Source organism: Chelon labrosus (assembly GCF_963514085.1).
Source record: "Chelon labrosus genome assembly, chromosome: 19".
Lineage (NCBI taxonomy): Eukaryota > Metazoa > Chordata > Actinopteri > Mugiliformes > Mugilidae > Chelon > Chelon labrosus.
In genome coordinates this window covers 10,352,221-10,374,419 of record NC_140352.1, presented here as the reverse complement: position 1 = coordinate 10,374,419, position 22,199 = coordinate 10,352,221, and the positions used below count along the sequence as shown (strand labels likewise).

The following is a 22,199-nucleotide window of genomic DNA, read 5'->3' as shown; positions in this document are numbered from 1 at the left end:
GATTTACGAACCATGACTTTAAAACTTTAAATATGTACTTTCACATCTTACCCCAGTATTATACCTCCCACAGTCACTTTCTTACACTGAGACTAAAGCTCCACAAATGTTCTCTTGAGCTGCACAGATTCTACTCAGCTGTGATTTTAGTAGCCTCGTCGCCTTTCACTACATTTTCATAATGCCTCGTGTTTGGAAGCGGTACAGCTATTCTGTTGAGACTTTTTTCCTTACCTGTTTGTTATACTTTCCAGATGGCTTTGAAATAGCCCATTACAGCATCATCGTCGTTCATCTCACTGCCCCATCTGTGCTGTCATCCTCCCATTGGCTTTCATCATACCTCTGATGGGACTTGAGGGAGTGTAAATGACTCAGCCGATGCCCTCTAGGTCATTTCTGCACCAGTTTATTATGGCCTCATTACGTTTCTCCCTTTGTCCTGTAGGCGTAAGTGCGAGTGTGTGTGTAGGCCGCTTCCATGGTTTATTATACACCGATCAGCCATCATTAAAACCACAATGACCATCTTGTGACAATGCAATGTTCTGCTGGGAAGCTTTTGGACCTGGCATTCGTGCGGATGATACTTAGACATGCACCACCCACCTAGACCAGACCATAGCAATGACAATCCTTGATGGCAGCAGCCATCCCCAGCAGGATGCAGCCTGACACAGGCACACACACAAAAATGCTTTAGGAACATCTAAAAAAACATGAAGAACAGCACAAGGTGTTGACCTGGCCTCTAGATTCACCAGATCCCAAACTGATCAAGTATCTGTGGGATGATCCACAGAGGCCCCTCCCCTCAACTCATAGGACCCAAAAGGCCCCACTAACAAAATTAGAAAGGTGGTCATAATGTTATGCCTGGTTGGTGTATACTAAATGGGCGTTTTGTAGAGTTCATGCAGGGGCCACATGATAATATCTGTGAGTAACAGATTCCTCAAAAGTTCATCGGAAAAGTATTTTTGTGTTAATTTTGACGAGTTCACTTATGTGTCATCCCCGACATGGGTCTATTAGTCATTCTTTAGGGCCTAGGGAATAACTGATTTGTGTTGCTGTGTGCGTTTCTGTTCTTTTATGTACATTCAACACTGGGACTGTTGCGTTAGCAGTGTTTTTTTGGGAATGCAAGTATTATGCAACACTCCCGCCCCAGGGCAAAGTCATCTACAATGGGATTGTAATGGGAGCGAAACGGGTCCGCGCACTGAGCAATGAGGAGTCATGTGGACGAGGTCGCCCCGTCTCCGGCTTCCCATTACAAATGCGTACACGTGCAAACACGCACTTTGTCGTTCAGTCACCCTTCGCCTGCACCACCTCTCTTTCTCCCGTTCCTGTCTCCGCTCTTAAAGCTCAGCTAGATCCTCCTTCCTTTCTTTCCTTTGTCATCGCCTCCAGCCTCATGCTCACCCCCACCCCCCGCGTATCAGGAGGGGGAAGAAACAAAAGAGAGAAGACAGTGCAGCCTCTTGAGTGAGCAATGAGTAAGTAAGGAGAAGGGTGTTAACGTATTGAGTCTGCCTTTATGGGAAACTACTCAGACCTAATTTAGGTAGCAGTTAAATGGTCAGAGCTGCCAATTTGATTTAACCAAAGAGCGAATGTGTGCACACTCGGGTCGGTAAAAGATAAATGGTGTTTTTGAACTTAATGGAAGGTTGGAGTACTTCACAAGTGATGGTTCCAGGACGGGGTTGTGTACATGTGCGGTCTCTTTGTGCGTCCTTTCGCTGAATGCATTCTGCATAATTCAGAAGCCATTATTTTTGCGCTCTACTACAGAGAAGAAAGAACAGTAGAGAGAGAGAGAGAGACAAAGTGACAGACAGAAAGAAAGTATTTCCCCAGCTATAACTGCTTTAAAAGCAGCCTTGGTATAAATATTTCTCTAAAGAGAATACATCTGAGAGTTCATTTTTAAGTGCAATGCATCTTTTAAAATTATACAGCGGGTTCTGAAGGGTTTAAGAGCTCCAAACACCACGAAACTTACCATGAAAACCAAAGTTTATTCCTTTCATGGTCCCTAAACAGTCCCAGGTCTGTCAACTGTGAACCATTTTCTTCACTGGTTCTGCCACATTCCCTCCTTTCTCTGCATTGCCTGGCTGCAGAGGAATCACAAGACAGGAGGCACGGCAATTGAGGCGAGCCTGTCACATGCTGCTTAATTCAAATAGGCTGTGATAATTCGCCCTTTCACTCGTCAGCCCTCCCTTTACGCAAGGGCACCAACTAACCTGCGCGTTACCATGACGATAGGAGCGGCTGGGTGGCCCACTGTTTGTGCGTTAAGCAGGACCCCCCCTCCCCCTTTTCCCCATCTCTTTTCCCTTCTTTGTTGAACAATCCCAGGCTGTCTCCCACCCATCCCCCCCTCTGTTCAAATTATCCACCTGCGCCCCACATCTCCATCTCATTTACCGCGTTCACCTCAATTACACCCGGTTTGTGCCAACTCTCATCATTCAAAAACCCCACCCCGCCTCACGACAACAGAGGGGGCTCCTCTCTTTGTCTCACCTTGGTGCGCGCTGCCATCCATCTGTCTGAGTGCGGCAATTAACACATTTTTACGGTCCCGTCTATCCAACCTGGGGCGCTAAATTTCCATCCATTTACACATTACATTTTATGGGACACTCGAGGATGTAAGACATTTGAGGAGTCGGTGGCTGTGTTTACACGGACACTAGTGTTCCATTAATAATCAGAATAATGGCACAATCAGAACAAAAAAAATCATTTAATGACCTCAATCAGAACAGATGGTGAGAGGGGTGGTGTAAACATTTGATAATCCATTAAATTAGCACCTAAAAACCAAATAAACACTTGAACCAAGTGATGATTCTCTCTGGTTGGAATAAATACGTTCCTTCTGCACATGATTTTTTTGGAGAACACGTGTTTGATTTGGATTTGGTCTCCCCAGGAGAAGTAAATAACATTGATCATCTTGTGACACTACAGTGTTCTGCTGGGAAACTGTTGGACCTGGCATTCATTCGTGTGGGTGTTACTTAGACATGTACCACCCACTCCTTGATGGCAGTAGCCATCCTCAGCAGGCACACAGACAAAAAAGGTTTAGGAAAAACTAAAAAAACACACACGAAGAACAGGTGTTGACCTGGCCTCCAAATTCCCAAACTGATCAAGTATCTGTGAGATGATCTACAGAGAGGCCCCCTCCTCAACCCAGACACCACAGGACATCCTCAGATGGCCCAGTCACAACAGTTTTGGAGGTACAAAGGAGACCTACACAGTATTATTACCATAATGTTATGGCTGATCGGTGTATGCTGAGTTGGATGCTCTGATCAGGATGATTTCTATTAGGTTAAAATAAAATCGTCCACGTGACTGGAGCCACTTACTGCTGCTTCTGGTTTTGAACTTTCTGATAGACCTCCTTGTCCTTGCCATGACACCTCCTCTGTTTTTTTTATGACCACGTGTGGCCCTCCACATGAAAAGCATGAAATGGGACAAGGTGGGGGGAAGGGAGGAAATGTTAAAAGCGATAAAAGGATCTCTGGTATTAACACATACCTCGCAGGTGTGAGGATCACGTCAGATTATATAAACTTGTTTCAATTTACAGTTTACCTGGCTCTGAACAGGAGCCGCTGGCATAATCCCGCAGATTCTTCCGTTTCTGGGTTTTAATCCCATCACTTGACTCGCAGGACACATGACATCGCAGCACGAGAACAGATGGCTCAGCACCAAAAAGATTTCTGACAAACTAAAAAGGAAGAGTAAAAGAGGGGGGGGGACTGAGAAGAGGGACTGAGCTTGAATAAACCCATCTGCTCACAGATGGATGCAGAATTCATTTGAGGCTGTTACGACAGTCGTTGCTATTTTTGTCATCACACTCCATCTCTCACAGAAGGTGGGATGGGATGGCATGGGATTGGGGGGGTGGGGGGGCGAAAGGAGGAATGAGAGGGAGAGAAGTGAATGCAGAGATGTATGAGGAGGTGTCTGTTTTTTCCAGCTGGAGACAGGCTTATAGAATGCAGCTGGCCTTATTACCGGAGCTGGTGCAGACATATTCATTAGTTTTTATGTGTATTATTATCGCACCAGTCACAGTAAGCCTTGACAGGAAGTTTGAAATTGTTTGTTTGGAACCATACATTGGAATGATCTAAACAGAGAGACATTGCTAAACAGAAGAAAATTACATTTTGTCTGATTAAATCAAGACCAAACCGCAAAATTGGCGTGGCGGTATAGTTATATGGAAGCCAACATATTACTGAGGAACCACTTTTGTACAACTGGCCTAATGCTGAAATTATTGATTGTAATACACAACTGTAATTGGTAAATCACGTGGTCCAGTGCTTCATGCAAACACCGAAAGTTTAGAGAGCGCTAGCGCTATCACTGTAAAAGCTTATTGGTTAGTTGCATTAAAGTATGTTTTGGCTGCTTGAGAACTTCAAAACAACGTCTAACATGGTAGCAAACATTCGCCATTTTGCCCAACCAGTAGACACTATGTGCGTTCATATCCATTTTCTAGCTGCCTGAGCAATGTCCTTCCATTATCATTCTCCTTTTACCTCTGCTTTGGTCTCCACCACATCGTCAGGAAAACAATGTTGCGCTAGACTTTTTCATTGTCTGTCATTTTGACTGACAGGGTCATAAAAATGCCCCCGGAACTACTAGCGCTAAAAGCGATTAGTTGGCACCCATTGACTGTAGATGGCACTGTAGGGTTGAAGTGCTTCAGTGGTATGCAAACTTTTTTTATTTTTTTTGCACAAAACTCCGCTTTTATCAAGGCTTCCATCAGGTAGTTTTTTAAAATAAAATTTGCCTTCCATCAGTCCTAGCAACGTGCTTTCATCCGATTCCTCCATTTTGGTAGCCGTTAGCCGCATAGACATAGCTGAGCTCTGACGTGTGCATCAGTGTAATCGGTGTACCAGGAAATCAAGCACTGACAAAAGTTCTGCGATGTTTGGAGTGGAAACTGCGATTAGAGACAAGAGACAATTAATAACATCACTCGCCACCAAGTGGTCAGGGGTGTGAATTGCAATCTGTCAAAATGACAGATGGCCTTCAGATTTTTCCATCACAGTTTTTAAAAAAACGGTCAATAATGGAAAATATTCGGTTAAGGCGACTCCTGCCTCATCCTTTTTCTTAACCTATCTTAGCTCAGAATTTTGCCTATTTCCAAGTTGGGAAAAAATCATAACTAGTGGTTAAAAAAAAGAAGCCTTGTTTGGCTAAAAAGCAGAGAACCACTAGTTTCCATGACAACTTTTAACTATTCAGTGTTGTATGTTTGTTTGAAGACTAGTGGATGAAATAACAAAACAACACTTTATGGCAAACATGTCAGGAAACGGTTCAGTATTTATAAATCCAATGTCTTGTTTTCGACCACTCGAGTAAGTGCACCAGTATTCTCTCTTTTTTTTTAGCTCCACTTTGGTCTCCGCCACATCCTGTAGATAAAATATATGTCTCCTCGCTAACACCTTGAGTTTTATTTTAAGCTAGCGTCGCTCTAAACTTCGCCTGTCTTCTGGTTCGAGGCGTACAAGTTAACATCCACAGTGCTGAGGTACTTTTCTCAAGCACTTCAGTCTGATGCCACCTGCGTTTCATTTCATTTCACGATTAGCTCATCCATAACCAACTTTAACATTCATTTAAATGCCTCTCTATAATCCAATAATATACAAATATCCACAAAGCACTTTTTGCTTTGATGCTTTGAGTACATTTTGGTCGCAGGCAGACAAAAATATCTCACTGGAACACTTGAATATGACCACTGTTAACAGTGCCGTCCTGGATTTCCCCACAATATTGAATCAAAAGGTCTTTTGTGAAAAATGCTGCAATTTTCCTGACTTTTACTTGAATAAAACTTTGAATGTAAGGCTTTGTATTTGCAGTAAAATACAGGTACTTTTGTTAAAGCTGAACATATGCTGCCTGTAACGAAGTTGAACCAAAGTAAACCAACTGTGTCATTTCATTCCTCTCTTTTTGTAGTCTCTTATATTCCTGGGCTGCGTGGCGGCTGCAGGGCTCGGCCTCAACCTCCTGTGCCTGGCCATCTACCTGAGCTGTTTGTGCTGCTGCCGCAAGGACGAGGAGGAGGAAAGCAAGAAGCCCAACTCCTGCTGCGTCACTTGGTCGGCCGTCGCCGCCGGCCTCATCACATGGTGAGAGAATCAAGCTGTTATGATGAACTGTGATTGCAGCGCACGTACGCTCGCCGTTGGTCGCATTCTGTGTGTTTTCCCGTTTTGTTTATTGGCCGTTCTGTATTCCTGACAGGGAGTGGCATGCTGTTTTTCCACTGCACAGTCCCTGCACATTCTGTATTCCCACATGAGATTCAGAACTTATTAGTTCACAGCGCGTAAACTCTCTGTATATTTGTCTTTACTATATTGCTGTTTGTCTGCTTGTCTTTGTTTTCCCATTTGTATTCTTGAAATGTTTAGGCTCTCTCTTTCTGGTCTGCATCCCTGTCCGTCCACTTTTTTCTTTTTTTTTGATTCAATATCCTGAGCTTCTATTTGTTCTATTTGCACTTCTGCAAGTAGTTTTGATAATTTTGGCTCCACAGTAGCATGGCTAGTGTTCTGTACTTCCATCCTTTGATGAGATCCATCTTTGATCTGTCTCTGCAAAGCCTCGCTCTTTCCTCTGAGACACTGATGTAGATAAAAATCTCTTTGATGACCTCGGTGCATTTTCGGTTTTAGAAATGTCATATAGAAAGAAGGAGTGAACATTAGGACGTGTATTTTCTGAATGTGGCTCCTTTTGGACTCTATTACAGGAGCCGGGTACTGGCACAACCATTGTATAATTCATGCCGCACTCAGTTTACCCTGGTATTAGCAAAATATCCCATTGGCATTCTGACTCTCACACTCGCACCGTATCGTCGTTGGGGTGGAAGCATCCTGATGTGGGTGTACTGTCAATATTCTGCTGACAATGTGCAAGTGTGATTGTGCATTATTGGTCAGGACAGCCTGCTGGAAGATGCATAAAGGTGTAGGTGGTACATTTTTATATACATAATATATACTGCACATTGAAAAATCTACATTAGTGTATGCTACTGTAAGTAAATAAGGTAGAAGAAAATAATATTTTAAAACAATATAAGTACTATATCTATATTATAAAATGATGGAGATTATATACGTTTGACTTGAAACAGCACAATACCGTACCAAATATGTTCCAACTCCTGAGGAAGGAATATCATAAAGGTCTGGAAAATTAGTACATTGTTGGGTATAATTATGATGGCTCTTTAGTTTGATTCATTCAGTGCGTGTAAATAACATTTCCCCCAGCATAATGCATACTATAGGGTTTATCAAGCATATCCTATATAAGCTGCTTCTATATAAAGCTCCTGTTTTCACCGCTGGAAGGATAATGCAGCCTAATGCAACAGAGGGAAAACAGGGTGGAGGTTACTAATTGTGAGCTTGAATTACATTTTTCCTTAGCCTCGTTAGATTGTGCTTCGCGAACACAAAGCAGAAAGAAAGAAAAGTAGTAACCTGTAGAGAATAGCAAGCTTAAGAATCGTGTATAAAAAACTGGATGTGTTCAATAAACCACTTAGGTTGTCAAAACTAAAGGAGAAGAAATGTTTTTTTTATTATTATTATTAGTGTTTCCTCGCAGATTTAACTGTGGAGGAGCTTTGCAGTAGATTTGTTTTGGCTGGAGGCTCCTGGATGCTAAACTGAAAACTTTCTTGATGTGATGTGACATTAGTTTAGCAGCGATATAAAGATTAATGACAGTAGCATCGCAGCCTTTAGCTGCTACACAGACAACCTGGAGCAGTTCATTATCCCACTTTTCATTCATTTAATATTCCGCCGCCGCAAATCATCCATTCACGCTGCTGACAAACATGAACCCCTTACCGAAGATCGTCTTGCAGTTTGTCATAAACTTACGGAAACAGAGACATGGACTAACGCAACATAATCAGCGCTTAAATCACCAGCATTAAGTCAGTTGATGAGGTGTGCTGTTCTCACAAAGTAGATAATTAAATTAGCCGCCAGAAGAGTGGACACTCAGGCATGTGACGGCCACGCTTAACAATCAGTGGGAAATATTAAATTAAGCCTCGGGAGCGTTATCATTATCGGCCATGTTTTCCAGAGACAGTTCATTGTTAAACGCACAGTGCTGCCGTGGTTTGTGTAAAACATCCTGAAACCTCAGCACTTCTGGCGAAACCTTATCCGTGCGACTGCCCCCATGTCTGAATGCAACTGAAGAAATAAACTGTAAAACAGAAAGCTATTATTTGCTAATGTTGTATGTCGGATTGTTGGTTATACCGAAAAAATCATGAGATCTATGGAAACTATTCGGAAGAGGGTTCACTAAGTGCTTGCATACTATCACAGCCAAGCAGAATGACAAACTATCGTGCATGACATTGTAGGGGAGCACCAAAGAGGAAACTTATGCTGAGTTCAAATGGAAAACATGAGTGGTGGTTATGACTTAAGTAGTAATAGTATTGGTGTTCAACATCAGCAATGAGCCGTGAGAACACCACCGCCAGTGGTTTAATGTAGAAAATGCAATGGCGTAATGAAAAGGATCTTCAAAAAATAAAAATATAAACTTAGCATCCACCACCAGTTCTGGAAACGTCAGCAACTGGAAAATTAAAAGGTTGTGATTACCACTAGAGAAGTCACTGATGTCCTATGAAACTGTCGGGTAACTGGATGAATTAACATCCGTCATGGGCTTTGTCAAACCAGATCAATGAACTTGCATTGTAGGAGATCACCGCTACCTGAAGAGCTTTGAAAGTTAGCAAGCAGTCACTGTAGCAAGCTAGGAATTTAGCATGGCGGTAGATGATTATTGCCACCTTTGTTGGGAATATTTGCACATAATAGCCACTCTTAGGGCTTAGGGCACCTAAAACACGGCAGTTGCTGCCAGTAGTTCCATATGTGATGCTGATTGGTCGAACCACTATGGTTCAGCCTCAAGCACGCAACTTGTGATCTCACAATCTTTCACATCCCTTGAGAATCCATCTCCCCTGAAAGGAAATGTTTTTGCGCAAGAAAGCTCATACCCAAATTCAGTAACATTCAGTAACAGCTCCACTAATACACGTCCCTGCTAGGATAACTTTGGCTCTACAGTATGTTTCCTTTGCACTATGTCTCCCTGTCCTTATCAACATGCCTGAGTGAGATCTGAAAAACTCCCTTAAACATCTAGATATTTTTTACTCCCAAATTAGAACATGAATTACGCCCTTAAATCATAAAAAATGAGGCAGTAGACACTGATGTCTTTGGAACTGTTCTAAAATTCCACACGGCAACTCCACCAAATTTTCTGTAATGGAATCGAAGCACAACAACGCCACATCCGTTTTAGTCATATTATCACCATGTGGCTTCTCCGTTTTTGGAGAGCTTTTGAATTCAAGGTAAATGCTGGTCGCTAAAAGCACAAAGACAAACATTCAGCATGTCAGATTACCCTTGAATCTCCCGTCGGTAAAACAGCACTAAGGCTCTAATCATACAGTACTTAGCTTGATGTCACACATTTATTCTGTGGGTTCTCTCTGTCGAGGGTTGCAAATGGCTTCTCATGTGAACTAGACTTCATTATGGAATTTAATTTTTTATGCGCAGTTTCTTAAAATGTGGCGGTCCTCTCCACATTAAAGATTTATGTTGCCAAATCAAAATTAGAAATGCAGCTGAAAGCACCAACTAGCGGGGGAGGGGGGGGGGGCAAGGATCGCGGTAACTGTGGCTAAAGCTGTGTACCGATATGCAGAAGGTTCATCAAGGTTTGTTTTTTTTTACATTTTGACTGGAGAAACTGGCCCATGCTGTCCGATGATCTCGAGAAACCCAACAAACTAATTGCCTCGGTCGCGGGTTAAACTTTAAATCTGTTTTAAAACATACAGTATATATGCAGTTTTACCCCTTGAAATTGAGTCTGTAATTTCAGATCAAGCCAGATAAAAGCAGGTTTGTTGTTGTTTTTTTTTTTTCAGCTGGAGCTACGGTAAGTAGCTAATTGATTAATTAAATCTCGTCATTTGGAGGTAGCAGCCATTGTGCAGTAAAGTTTGAGTTGTTTGCTTCTGCACATTTACGTGTTTCCTGTAAAAACAGAGCTAGGTAGCCTGACCCCTCCCCAAAAAGTCAGTTCTACTCTGATTGGTCATCTCTAACGGCCTGAGCAGGCATCTTCCATGCATTTCATTGTACGCCCCCAAGTGCAGGATGAGTCATCAACATTTGCAAATTGTTTTCCTGGAACTAACTAACTCCAATTTATAGTTAAGAAGTCCTTCAAGTTTTTTTTTGTCAGTGTTGGGCGAAATACTCACATACAGGCGAGACATATCATATAAAAGCACTTCAAATAGGATTTCATGCATACATCAAACAAAATCATCTCATTTGTCTGCTCTGCACTTCTGTGTAGCCTTGAGCTGAAGCACCAGCTTTAAGTGTAAACTCCTTTCAAATTATATACTATAAAAAATAGTGTCACTATATGTCAGATACTTCTGAAGGGTTGGTTTTCTATATGTTTTTTTAATCTCGACCAGTTCTCAATAGTAATCCCTTTAGAGAGACCTGTCTTCGTCTGGAATAGATTTAAAGAGCTTACATGGTCTGACTTGATAAGTTGTAAGACTTAATATCGTGAATTAAGTTTGAGGAAAAACCGGTGGGAAATTAGCTTTCTATTTGATTTCCAACTGCGATTACGTCAGTCTCCTGGATAAAACTGAGGTTGGATGTGATTGCCCGGTGGACTTTTTTACTGGACTTGTACTGAAGACGAGAACCGGATTCATCACTTGTCTCGCTAATTCTGTTCTTCTCTCCCCTTTGAGGTCGCTGCCCTTTCCTCTGTGCTCCTTCTCAGCCTCTTCCTTTCCCCTATGCCTGAAGTCTCGCCGTCCTCCACTCTAATTAAGTTTGACAGTGGCTGGAGTTGATACGCTGTGATGTCCGTCCTAATTAACACTGGTGAATCCAGAGCAGATGTCACTCAGTTGTGGCTGCAGCCCTGCCCATAGTGTAGTAGCACATTAAGTCTGTAATTACAGTGTAGCATCACTGATCAAGCCGCTCATGCTGAGGACATCTGGACTGAGATACTGACTGTTTATTATAATATAATAATATATCCATGGTAGTTTGGTACTGAAGGAGGGAGCTGTTTGTCTTTTACAGTGCATGTTAAGGTCTTTTTTTTGGACGCAGCCCAAGCAACGACTTCAGAAGGGCAATGTTAAGCATAAAATATAAAATCAATCTGTCTATATTTTTCCATCTCAGGAGATTCATTGCTGCCATTCTAGGTCAAAGTCTCACGTATTTCAACATGTCAGAGTCTATTTAAAGCAGCCGAGGGCCTTTTTCTGCTACGGGCTGTAGTTTTTTTTTTTTTTTTTCTAAATTTCCATCACTGTCTTTTATCCTCTTTTTCATTTATCAGTGTGACAGGCTGGACTTTTGCTCAGTACACGCCTAATCAAATCTCTGATATTCTTTCTCTTTGGATTAGACTGGAGGTATTTCAGGGAGCAGCACTAAGAGAACTGGCATTGCAGAGGGGGAAGCAAATATATAGAAGATATCTTTGTTTAGTTCTTTGTTTTCTGTCTTGCTCTGTTTGTCCGAATGTCTTACTCTCAGGTTTCACGTCATATTGTTTTTTGCAAAATGTCTCCGTCTGAATATATAGACTATGTGTCCAGCTCTTTTGGCCTTCCTGTCTTTCTCCATACTGTTGTTTTTGTTCTTGCCTTCTCAGACTTTAATATACAGTATCTCCCACCGTCTCTCTCCATGTCTTGCCCTGAAGGTTATTGTAAAACCTGCCAAGTGGGAGGTTCATCTGCAGGGGGGCAGCTAATGAGACTCAATCCTTGTTGTACTGATTAGCTCCTGTTGTTCCACTCTACCTGCACTCTGCTTCGACCACCACCAGAGTTAACAGCTCTGCCAGATTTTAGCAATTCCAGTCGAATATTATAGAAAGTTCTACTCACTTATAGTGTCCTTTTTCTGCTTAACACTTATTCAGAGCGTCAGGGACGAGTCTACGCCGACCAGGCATGACATTATGACTGGTGACGTGAATAACATTGACCTTGTTGTGACAAGTCAATGTTCTGCTGGAAAACGTTTGGACCTGGCATTCGTGTGGATGTTACTTAGACATGTACCACCCACCTAGACCAGACCAGGCAGCCCCACCCCATAGCAATGACACTCCTTGATGTCAGCAGCCATCCCCAGCAGGATGCAGCCTGAAGAACAGCACAAGGTGTTGACCCGGCCTCCAAATTCACTAGATCCCAAACTGATCAAGTATCTGTGAGATGATCCACAGAGGCCCCTCCCCTCAACCCATAGGACCCAAAGCCCTTATCTGGTGATGTAGAAGGGTTTGCACCTGGTTTTTAAAATGTTTTTCGGTGATCTGAACACAAACCGACAGCCGAGAAATATCATTGCTCACACCTGTGTTTGCCATGGATCTCCCAGCCTGACTGCTTGTGTACAAATTTATTACTGCTTACATTAGGTCCCAGAGAATCTCAGAGGGCCCAGTGTAAAGTCACTACGTCTGTATGTTGCCAGACAAGCGCCAGATTTGTTTTGCACTTGGTAGCTAAGAAGACAAAAATATTCCAGTACACACACCTATTCCGATGAACTGTACATGAGTGCCTCTCTCAGTGTTTGGAGGCTTTTTTTGCTCGGTCATCAAAACAACCACCTCTTTCTTCACTGATTTTGCTGTTACGTCCTGGTTGGGGAGGATTTCCACTTCCAAAGCTTATGTGGTCATATGCGTCCCAGACAACCTTGGCAGGTGGTTTTTGAGTGACTGGATCAGTGTGAGTCTTAGAGGTTGTTTACGCTTGGATTTAGTGCTGTCCTCCTTTGGCTGGTCGCCCAAGATGCATTTGAAAACCAAGAGAAAACAGGATCTCGGAGTCTCTTCCGAGGATCACTGAAGCTTCTCAGTGTTTGTCGTTGCACAGCATGATAGGATTTACTTCTGCACTGTTATGTTTCACTGCACTGCTTCAATGGGGGTTTATAAAGAATATCCTCCAGAGTTGCTAAGCCCTGTAATCTCCCAAGTCTTGCTGATTCTGACTCTTTAAAGTACGTTGAAATGTGTGCGAATAAAATCTTCGTTCATTAACTTAGCGGTCTAGACTCTGCAGTTCATGTTTTATTTCATAAAGGGTAAAACACTTCCTTTGACGTATAATTCATTTGAGGCAGGCTGCCTCTGGTATGAAACGCTGCGGAAAACTCCCCGCTTTTATATTGCATCTGTTTCTGTTGTTCACCAATATGACATGTGACCTTCCGTGCCTGGTTTTTGATGTGCACGGACATTGTTATCTGTAGGAGGATTCTTGTCCAGGGCCTTCAAGTGCTGTTATGTTTCTCAGTCAGATCTACTTGTGGGGTTTCTGTAGATAATGAATGTGTAGCTGCTTCCAAAACCTGTCATATGGCAGCAAAATATGACAGCGCTCTGGGAGAATGTGAAGCCCAGAGAAACTACTTAAGAGTGTGTGTTTACAGTGTGTTTGTGGTTCCCCTGTTTGTGCTGATGCTCCAGCTGAACAAATTAAATCCTTGGACGCCGGAATATGCAAAAGTGGTTTCAAATTATGCACACGCATTCCAAAAGCCCATATTGTATAATTTCTGGTTCGAACAGTGTGGTTTACATAAATTAACACAGAAATCCAAACAGTCTCTCGCAGCTTCAGTGCCCTTTAGATGCAGTGTGTTTAATATTTGCTGCATGCTGTAGTAAATTCATTTCAGAGGTTTGCTTGGGAGTATTAATTTAAAAGTAGGTTTGCTGCACACGAGATTTTGGATATTTATCTTCACGTAGCAATGCTTTATTATTTTGCATCAAAAGAAGTCAGTACAGATGGACTGTGTGAGTTGGACACGGTGCTTGAAAGTGCAGCACAAGTGTATTTTATGGAAGAAAGCGAAGAGTCTGACGTTAAAGGGGAAGATCTCAACTTTGAGGGGATGCTTTTGAGGCAACGACCAGTGGGAGCGGCTGATATACTTGATTGACGTCATATGATGCCAGCACATGAAGTTCCCAAAAACATATACTGTAATAAAACACTGTCTACCACCAATTTCACCATGCAGTCAACGGGCTTGGCGCTTTGGGTGAACCAAGATGAAGAGGTGGCAACGTTGACGGCATTTTCTTTTCAAACAGAGATCGGTGAAGGCAGTCCATAAACTAGAAATATTTCGAGGCGGGTTACCTAGGCAACCACAGCCTCGTTCGTCCACTAGCGGCCAGCTACAAAATAGTAGGCGACGAGCGAATAGGTATATTTGAGGAACTTGGCAGCTGGACCTTTTCATTCGTACTGTCGGACACTTAACTGAAAATGACATTACTGTCTCCTTTCAGAGATTATCCCAGCACGCCTCATTACTTTTGTATTTCTTGCATTTTTCCAAGAGTCACACTTGATAGAGAAACTGATGATACTGCTTTATGATAATGACCTAATTCCAGAGTGACAAAAGGTATGAAATATTCATATAATGCTGTGAAGGGGTTCATTTCTGTTGTGCCATGTTGCTTGTAGGTAGTGTGTTCCTACTGCAGGGTTGTCTTAAAATAGAAAGGAAATTATAAATTTTTGGGGGGTGTTGCACATTTTTTAAATTCAGCAAGGTCCTTAGGTTTGGGATTCATTGACTGTAAAGGGCATCACTTTGGTCATACAGGATTTAAAAGCCAAGCATGTCTGCTGTTATACTCTGCTCTACTCATTAAATTATCAAAAGCTTACCTGTCCCTCCGTTTCTCCTCTCTCTGCAGCATCGCAGTGGGTGTGGGTTTCTACGGCAACAGTGAGACCAATGACGGTGTATACCAGTTGACCTACTCTCTGTACAACGCCAATCACACAGTGGGTGGTGTGGACAGTCTGGTACGTAGAAGCCTTAATGAATGAAACGGCACCATATTTTAGTTCATAGAAATAAATTGAGAACATTCAGTTGATATTTGTTGTATTTTAAGTCGTACACAGTCTAAAGATGAGTGGCTAGTCCAGCAGGAAACAAACAACTCTGGATGAAGGCTTCTGAAAAGCTGCTTGTGATGGGATGCATTCACACACAACACACAAACACACTCCGGAAAAAGAAGGAAAGCCCGGCGGACTCAGTTTAGCATGCCTCTAAATGTTTTTTACGGTCTTTTTATAGCTTTTTACGGCTGCACACAAATTGACAGCCTCTCTCCACACAAACACACACACACACAGTCCGTCCAGGCAAATCCCACACAGCACACACTCTGCCCGCACCACCTTCTCGCAACCTCTGTGGCCTCGGCAGAAAACAGAGGGCTGCAGTCGCTCCAGCTCAGTGTGTGTACATGATCGTTTTCTATTTTTACCTGCCCATCAGGAGACGTCCAAATGTGGCTCACTGTTGCGAATTCTGCGCTAATGACAAGGCATTTTTCAAGAGTCAAACATGGAGAAGTGTGTTCCTTTCAAATGTATGTAGTATTAAACTTAAAAAACTGTTTATGAAAGGACTCATAAGGGGATTTGACTTGGCACCCGTACAGTTAGTCTTCAAAATTTAGATTTATGGCTGTGTAAGGAACTCTGCTGAAGTGTTGTAAGTGTCCAATTAACTTATATTATGGGGACTTGATTTAGCCAAGCTCTCAATAACTTAACATTTGCCTGCATACTGTATAAAAGTTGGGCTGACCCTTCATGACATCACACAAAGGTTCCCTATAGAGCAGTTGGGAAGCTCAGTGTGGTGGCTCTGGCCTCCGCCATCTTGGCAGCGCTTGACTTGGCAGCTCTTGACTCCCGGGCTAATCCAAAAATGGTGAAATGTGAATTGAGCTGCAACTTGTGAGGTCACCTTCCCATCACTCAAAGCGGCCACACCCTTACTTCGCGTAAAGTTGTCATGAATGGAGGAGTTAGCTATAGAGCTGTTTTATACCGGGCTGTAAACACGTTTATTTCTGCTGTAAAATTTGACATTTTAGCAAGGAGGTTTATAAGGGATTGACTCAGATTTGGAGCCAGAGAGAATTAGAAGTGGCCATTTGAGGATCCGCTGGCTTCCTCAATTCCCACTCCCGAAGGCCGCTTGCCAAATGTTCTTGGTGTGTTTGTGTGTCTTTCATCCAACACCAAACACAATCAGGGTAAATATCAGTCACTTATTGTTTGGGAAAGTTCACCTCAGGTTTTCTGTCGTTCAGTCCCTTTGTGTTGTAAGTAGCTTATTATTTTGCATTATTCTAAAAAGCTTATAATGAGAATGGTGTTGAAATATGCATGTTTGTAATTATGTTTTAGGCCCGCATCCAGACTGTGTTTGAGCTCTGGCCAAATGCTCAGTGACTGACCTAGACGTCAACCTCGTCCACTGGTGATTCCTCGCTGCCAAAACCCCTCACAACATCCATCTCCAAAACAATAGAGTTATTAATAATGTGGCTAAACGCTTGTCACATCACTCCCATTACGGAACAGATAAAGCATCCCCGCTGGCCAGTTTCCAGATTTAAGAGGGCCTGTTTCAAAGCAATGTCTGTCTACTTTCAGTATGCAAGTGAATTCACGTTCTTACTGTGTGTTTCAGTGCGCATTCATAAACACATCATAAGCATATATTCCAGACCGAAGCTAATCAACAGGACAGGAAAAAAGCATCTAACCAACAATGAGTCCGACTTCCTTCCTTTTCTCTCTTATACTGTGAGCTAACTCACTTCAAACTCTCTTGGAGCTGGGCTAAAAGGCATTTGTGTGGGCCAGAGGGCAGCGAGGCCTTCATTGTCAATGGTTTCAATACCGATTTCAGTCCTGACTCTGCCAATCAGACGGGCTAGCACGGCTCCTTGTTCTTCCCAATCAAAGGGCTTTGTCTCCTGGGCTCATGGTTGATTAGGTGGGGGGAGACTGGGAACTGTGTGTGGCACACTGGGCTCTTTGTCCCGCTCAAGAATTAGACTCCTTAACAGTCTATAGCTGCGCGCAATGAACTCAGTCATGCACACACGCACACACACACACACACACACACATAGGCGATTGCACTCACACGCATAATGACAGGCTAAAATAAAGGCAACCATGTCCAATTATTTGTTTGCACAAGTTCACACCTCCCAGAAGAGCGCACTGACAGGCTTTCAGATGAGCTATATGTTAATTATTTCTTTCTGCTTGCTAATACGACATTGAGAAATGAATGTGCTTTCCAAGATGAATAGGTTACAATAAGTGAACATCAATCTAGAAATGCTATCTTGGAATTATAGTAACACAAGCGTAACGTGCTGTTTTATTGGTGAAATGGAGTAAATCAAAAAGGCTAACATGTTTACGGTTCACTGGTTAATGTACGCCACAAGAGACGTAATCCCAAGTGACAGCTTCACTGATAATCCAACATGAGCAGTGACGGATTTCTTACATGTTTCCTGTTTAAATTATTTATAATGTGTGTATATCAGAGCCAGGGAGCTAAAAGCAACACTGCATTAAATTTTTGAGCTCATTTTCCCCCAATCTCCAGCGAAAGATGTCCCAACACGCCTCAAAATAGTGCGACCGTGATTGCGCTGCGGGCTCTATACCCTCTCAGCAAAGCCTTTATTACTGAGGCCATGTTGAGTCACCGTGCTGAGTGGCTCACATACCACCACATTAATCTCCATTAATGCAGATGGAGACTTAATCCCTACTCTTCGACAGCAAGTCACCCGGGGTCCGTGCCCGCGCCGACACTGTCGCAGGATTACTTCTGGTCGCACACCACCGAGGCGACCTCGCACAGCTAAGGTTGATGAACATCACATTCATCAACCTACAAAAAGCAACAGGACTAATTAGTTTGTTTACATTCAACGCTAAAAATAGGGAATTAATTGACAACTTTTTTGGGCAAATCCAAGTCATTTATGACAAGTCTTCACCAAGCGGCAACGTCTGGGGCTGAAAAAAGAAGCCAACACAAGAGCCAAAAAATGCAAGGAAGTCAGTCTCTAAAGACCTTTTTGATGTCATACAAATGTTTCCTAAAGAGCAGTTTTGAAGCCCAATGTGGTGGCTTTGGCCGCCACCATCTTGACGGTGCCTGACTCTGCCTAACTCCTGGCTCATCCAAAAATGGTCCAAGATTTGAAATGTGAGTGGAGGTGAGGTAGACAGCTTGCAACCTGTGAGGTCACCTTCTTGTCACTCAAAGCAACCACAGTGCTTGATATAATTTACGTACAGTTGTCATGAATGGAGGAGTTAGTTATTGAAAGGCAAACTGTCAAGCAACTCAATCTGCAAAGACCTCCATGTTAATATGCCCAACTATAGGACAATTTAGGGCGTGGTCACTTGAGTGACAGGTGGGTCTGCCAAGGTATCCCCTGCCTGCCTAAGTACCACACACGCTCCACCAGTTTTGAATTATCAAGGAGTTGGCGAAGCCAGGCACTGACAAAATGGAGAATGGGGTGAAATTACAGAGGGTTCACCCAGTGTTTCCCACAAAATTTGATGAGATCCTGGCGTTTGTTTTGTTTTTGTTACTATCCTGGGATACTGTTAAAGTAGAGTGTGACATCAACATATAGGTCAATAGGAGATACACAGTAAAGCCAGATTTATGACCACTGCACGAAAGAACCTGCTGTAGTTACCTACAGCAGGTTCTTGAGCCATGTTTTCAATTTCTATAGGAAATATACAGTACAATGCCTGCAGAAAACACAAACAGGCACAGATATCTTGTGCTCCTCAAGAATATCTCAGAGGCCCTGATGTGTCGTTATATTGTTTTAAGGAGCCCTGAGCACAGATGTTTGGCACAAGCCCTTATGAGTGTGTGAATTATAATGATCTGGAAGAAAAGCTTAAGGGGAAGCTCTAAATTTAACAGTCGATTAAAGCTCCTGCACTCACCTATGTTTATGTAGCCTGGCGCAAACTGACTCAAATCTTATTAGAATCTGAGTCTAGTAAGAGGGCATTGGGATTTCATTGTGAGGTGTGTACCCCTGCACACAATTGGATGGTCCTACAACCAATCGAGTCCATGGTGCTCAGATGACCTGAGCTACTACGTCACTGTTACTCTTCTGTCCGTCACTATCCATCATAAAGTTCACCCGAACAATTTGATTGGCCTGGTATAGTAGATCTTCGCCAGGGCATAATCAACTCCCAATGGAGATACTCCTGACCAACATTGCCCCACAAAACATTTATGTGCAGGGAGAAGGGCTGCTTTGGGCTGGTCCAAGCTGATATTTATTAAGACATCCTGAATGCAGTCGACTGAAATACAGGTGTTTTGACTTGAGGATTCTGGACGACTGGAAGGAGACAGATAGGTGAAGCACTTTCATCCTTTGAAAGGTATTCACATTGGAAATTTGTGTAAAATTTCTTTAAATCTGAGGAAGATTCTGCTTTGTGCTCGCATTGTACCTCTGTTGGTGTAAAGGAGAGGCATCTTAAGGCAGTGGTGCAACCTTTTTGTTAGATACAACACTTTGGGAACATTCAGGTGGGTGTGACAGTGGAAAAGAATGCCTGGGATTCCATGGAAATCTGACGGAGTATGTTATTGAGAAAACACAGCAGACCAAGGCGTCATTTCTGCTCCACCCTACAGTTGATAGACATTTTTGGGCTTGGTGATTCTTAAGAGATAAATGTGTCACTTTCTACAAGATAAGGCACCACCTAATCTTCACTTGTTTAGGAAGTTGAAAGTGTGCCATCTGTGACTCCTGGACTAATACTTGTGTAAAATTAAGATGTGACTAATGGATGTTTTGCCAACTTTGTTTACCTTACTATGCTTGGATGGGCAATTTTGTAAAGTTTAGGGAGAAAGGACTGATATTCTGGGCCAGAGGTCTGTCTGTGTAGCCAAACCACTTCCCACTCATCCAAGCCTCTGTCAGAACATTTGCTCTAATAAGAACTGAATTACAGACCTTCAGAGAGTTGCTGAACTGACTAAATTCATGCTCATAGCTTCATCTAAACTACTTTGCTGGACATCCTCGTCAAGTATCAGAATGAAAAAGGAGGTATATTTTTTTAAGTAGAGGTTCTGCTGGGCAACGGAGAAGATGGTTACTATCTTTGACAAGATGCCATGGCCACTTCAGATCCATGTTCCATTTCATGCTCTAGCTCCCGCATTCAATTTTAATTGACTACATTCTCTCCACTATCAAGCAGAAACAATATGTTAGAGCAGGAGAAAGATTTAATCCTACAACTTCTTCTCTCATTTTACTTAAAAAAATACGCTCATTTGCCAAGTGGTTCTGACAAAAGTGGATGTAATTCTTGAATGCCTGCTCAGTAGCAGTTCTGTTACGTAGCACTTAGTTCCAAAGAAGCAAAAAAAATAAAAAATAAAAATCACAAAGCATTGTCCTATATTAAAAATGTTCTTTCACATCCTGAGTTTCATGCTCGCAGGGCCGACTGTGAGACATCACTTCCTCTGAGGCTATGTGCCAGCCTCAACAGGCCTAAAGATAGAGATCCAATTCTGGAGAAAGACGTCATGTAGTGGTCTGAGAATCTCAGACAGATATAAAAAAAAAACAAAAAAAAACAGGCTGTCTGTTTCCAATTCTGATCTCTCTGGTGAAAAAATCAAACAAACAAAAAAAAAGTATAATCTATTTTATAATTGACTAACAGGAGTAATGTTGTTTTCTATGTGTCCTGCAAGTACATGTTACGCCCCTGAATATGGGGAAAAATGATCATGAGAGTGATTTAGCGGTGTTTCCTCAACAGTAGCTTTACTGGAGTGCATTTTAGCGAACACAAATACCATTTTTTTTAATAAATAAATGCAAATACAAGTAAAAGAAATAAGAAACTGACATAACAACAACACAAGTTGACTATATAAAACTATATTAAGTAAATATATACGTTCAACTTCATATAAAACCAGAAATAATTACGGAAAAGCTAAATCGATTAGCACAAGACAGCTAACAGAATTTGGCTAGCAAGCGAGCTAGCTCTGCCTCGTGCACGCACACTTCACTCATCAAAACTCGCCTCTAATTTACTTTACGTTACTTTTACTACAATTAACATGTGGTAGACAACTGTAGCTACTATTTCTGTGAATTTGACAACAGACGTACCTGAACATTGGGTGATTTAGTGGTGTTTCTTCAACAGTAGCTTTACTGGAGTGAGGGAGAAATGTAGCGACTCCCCGTAAACTGCGTAGGTGGAGACAAAAGCAATCGAACCCAGATCACTTCATCACAGGCACATTAAACAATAAGAAATAATGAGCGATGCAAGATAATTATATTATATTATATTCTAATATTACTAGTTCTAGACGCCATTATGGTTTCTAAGCACATGATTATTTTTACTTTCCGTGCAAGCGTTTTAACCCCTTACTTTTAAACATATTATACCAAACGTCACTGGTCATTTTTTAACTTTTTCATATCATGAGTTACCGGTGTTGTTAACAGTCTTTTGAGATTGTATAATCTTTCAACCTGTCACATACACATAGGTCTGTAAAGATGGAATATATAAATAGAAAGGAAAAGAAAATTTTTAGGCTGCGTGACCAGGCCTCTGTTTCGAACATCGCTCAGGGGCTTCAAAATAAAAACACACTCATGTGAAAGGAAACCTTTACATAATGGTCACTGATCTATATTTTCTTGCATTTCCTTAAGCTAGAATCTACATTTGAAGCTTGACGCCACATTGTCATGTCCCCAGCCTGAGGCTACGTGTCTTTTGTCACAGTTATGTCACCTGTTTTGGTTTCTCAGACTTTCTTTTGTCTGTCGTTTACCCTCTGGCGCGTAGGAACAAATATCCAACAGTTAAACAGCTTTGCTCTAAACACGCTGCGCATTAAAGTGTTTGTTTAGGCTCCTCCGTACCCTTAAAACATTCGACCGAGATAAAGACTGGCACTGGGAGTCATATCTTCTCGGTCAGTGCGAATCACTTAGGCGCCGAGGATCAGACCAAG

General features: G+C 42.3%; 1 protein-coding gene across 1 annotated transcript in view; it reads left to right on the top strand.

Moving 5' to 3' along the window:
- The window catches only part of ttyh2 (tweety family member 2), a 64,216-nt gene that overhangs the window by 12,205 nt on the left and 29,812 nt on the right, over positions 1–22,199 (top strand). The window contains exons 2-3 of the mRNA XM_084567653.1: positions 6,061–6,233; positions 14,980–15,091. Coding sequence (XP_084423779.1) covers positions 6,061–6,233; positions 14,980–15,091 — 285 coding nt within the window. The remainder of the gene's footprint in view (positions 1–6,060; positions 6,234–14,979; positions 15,092–22,199) is intronic.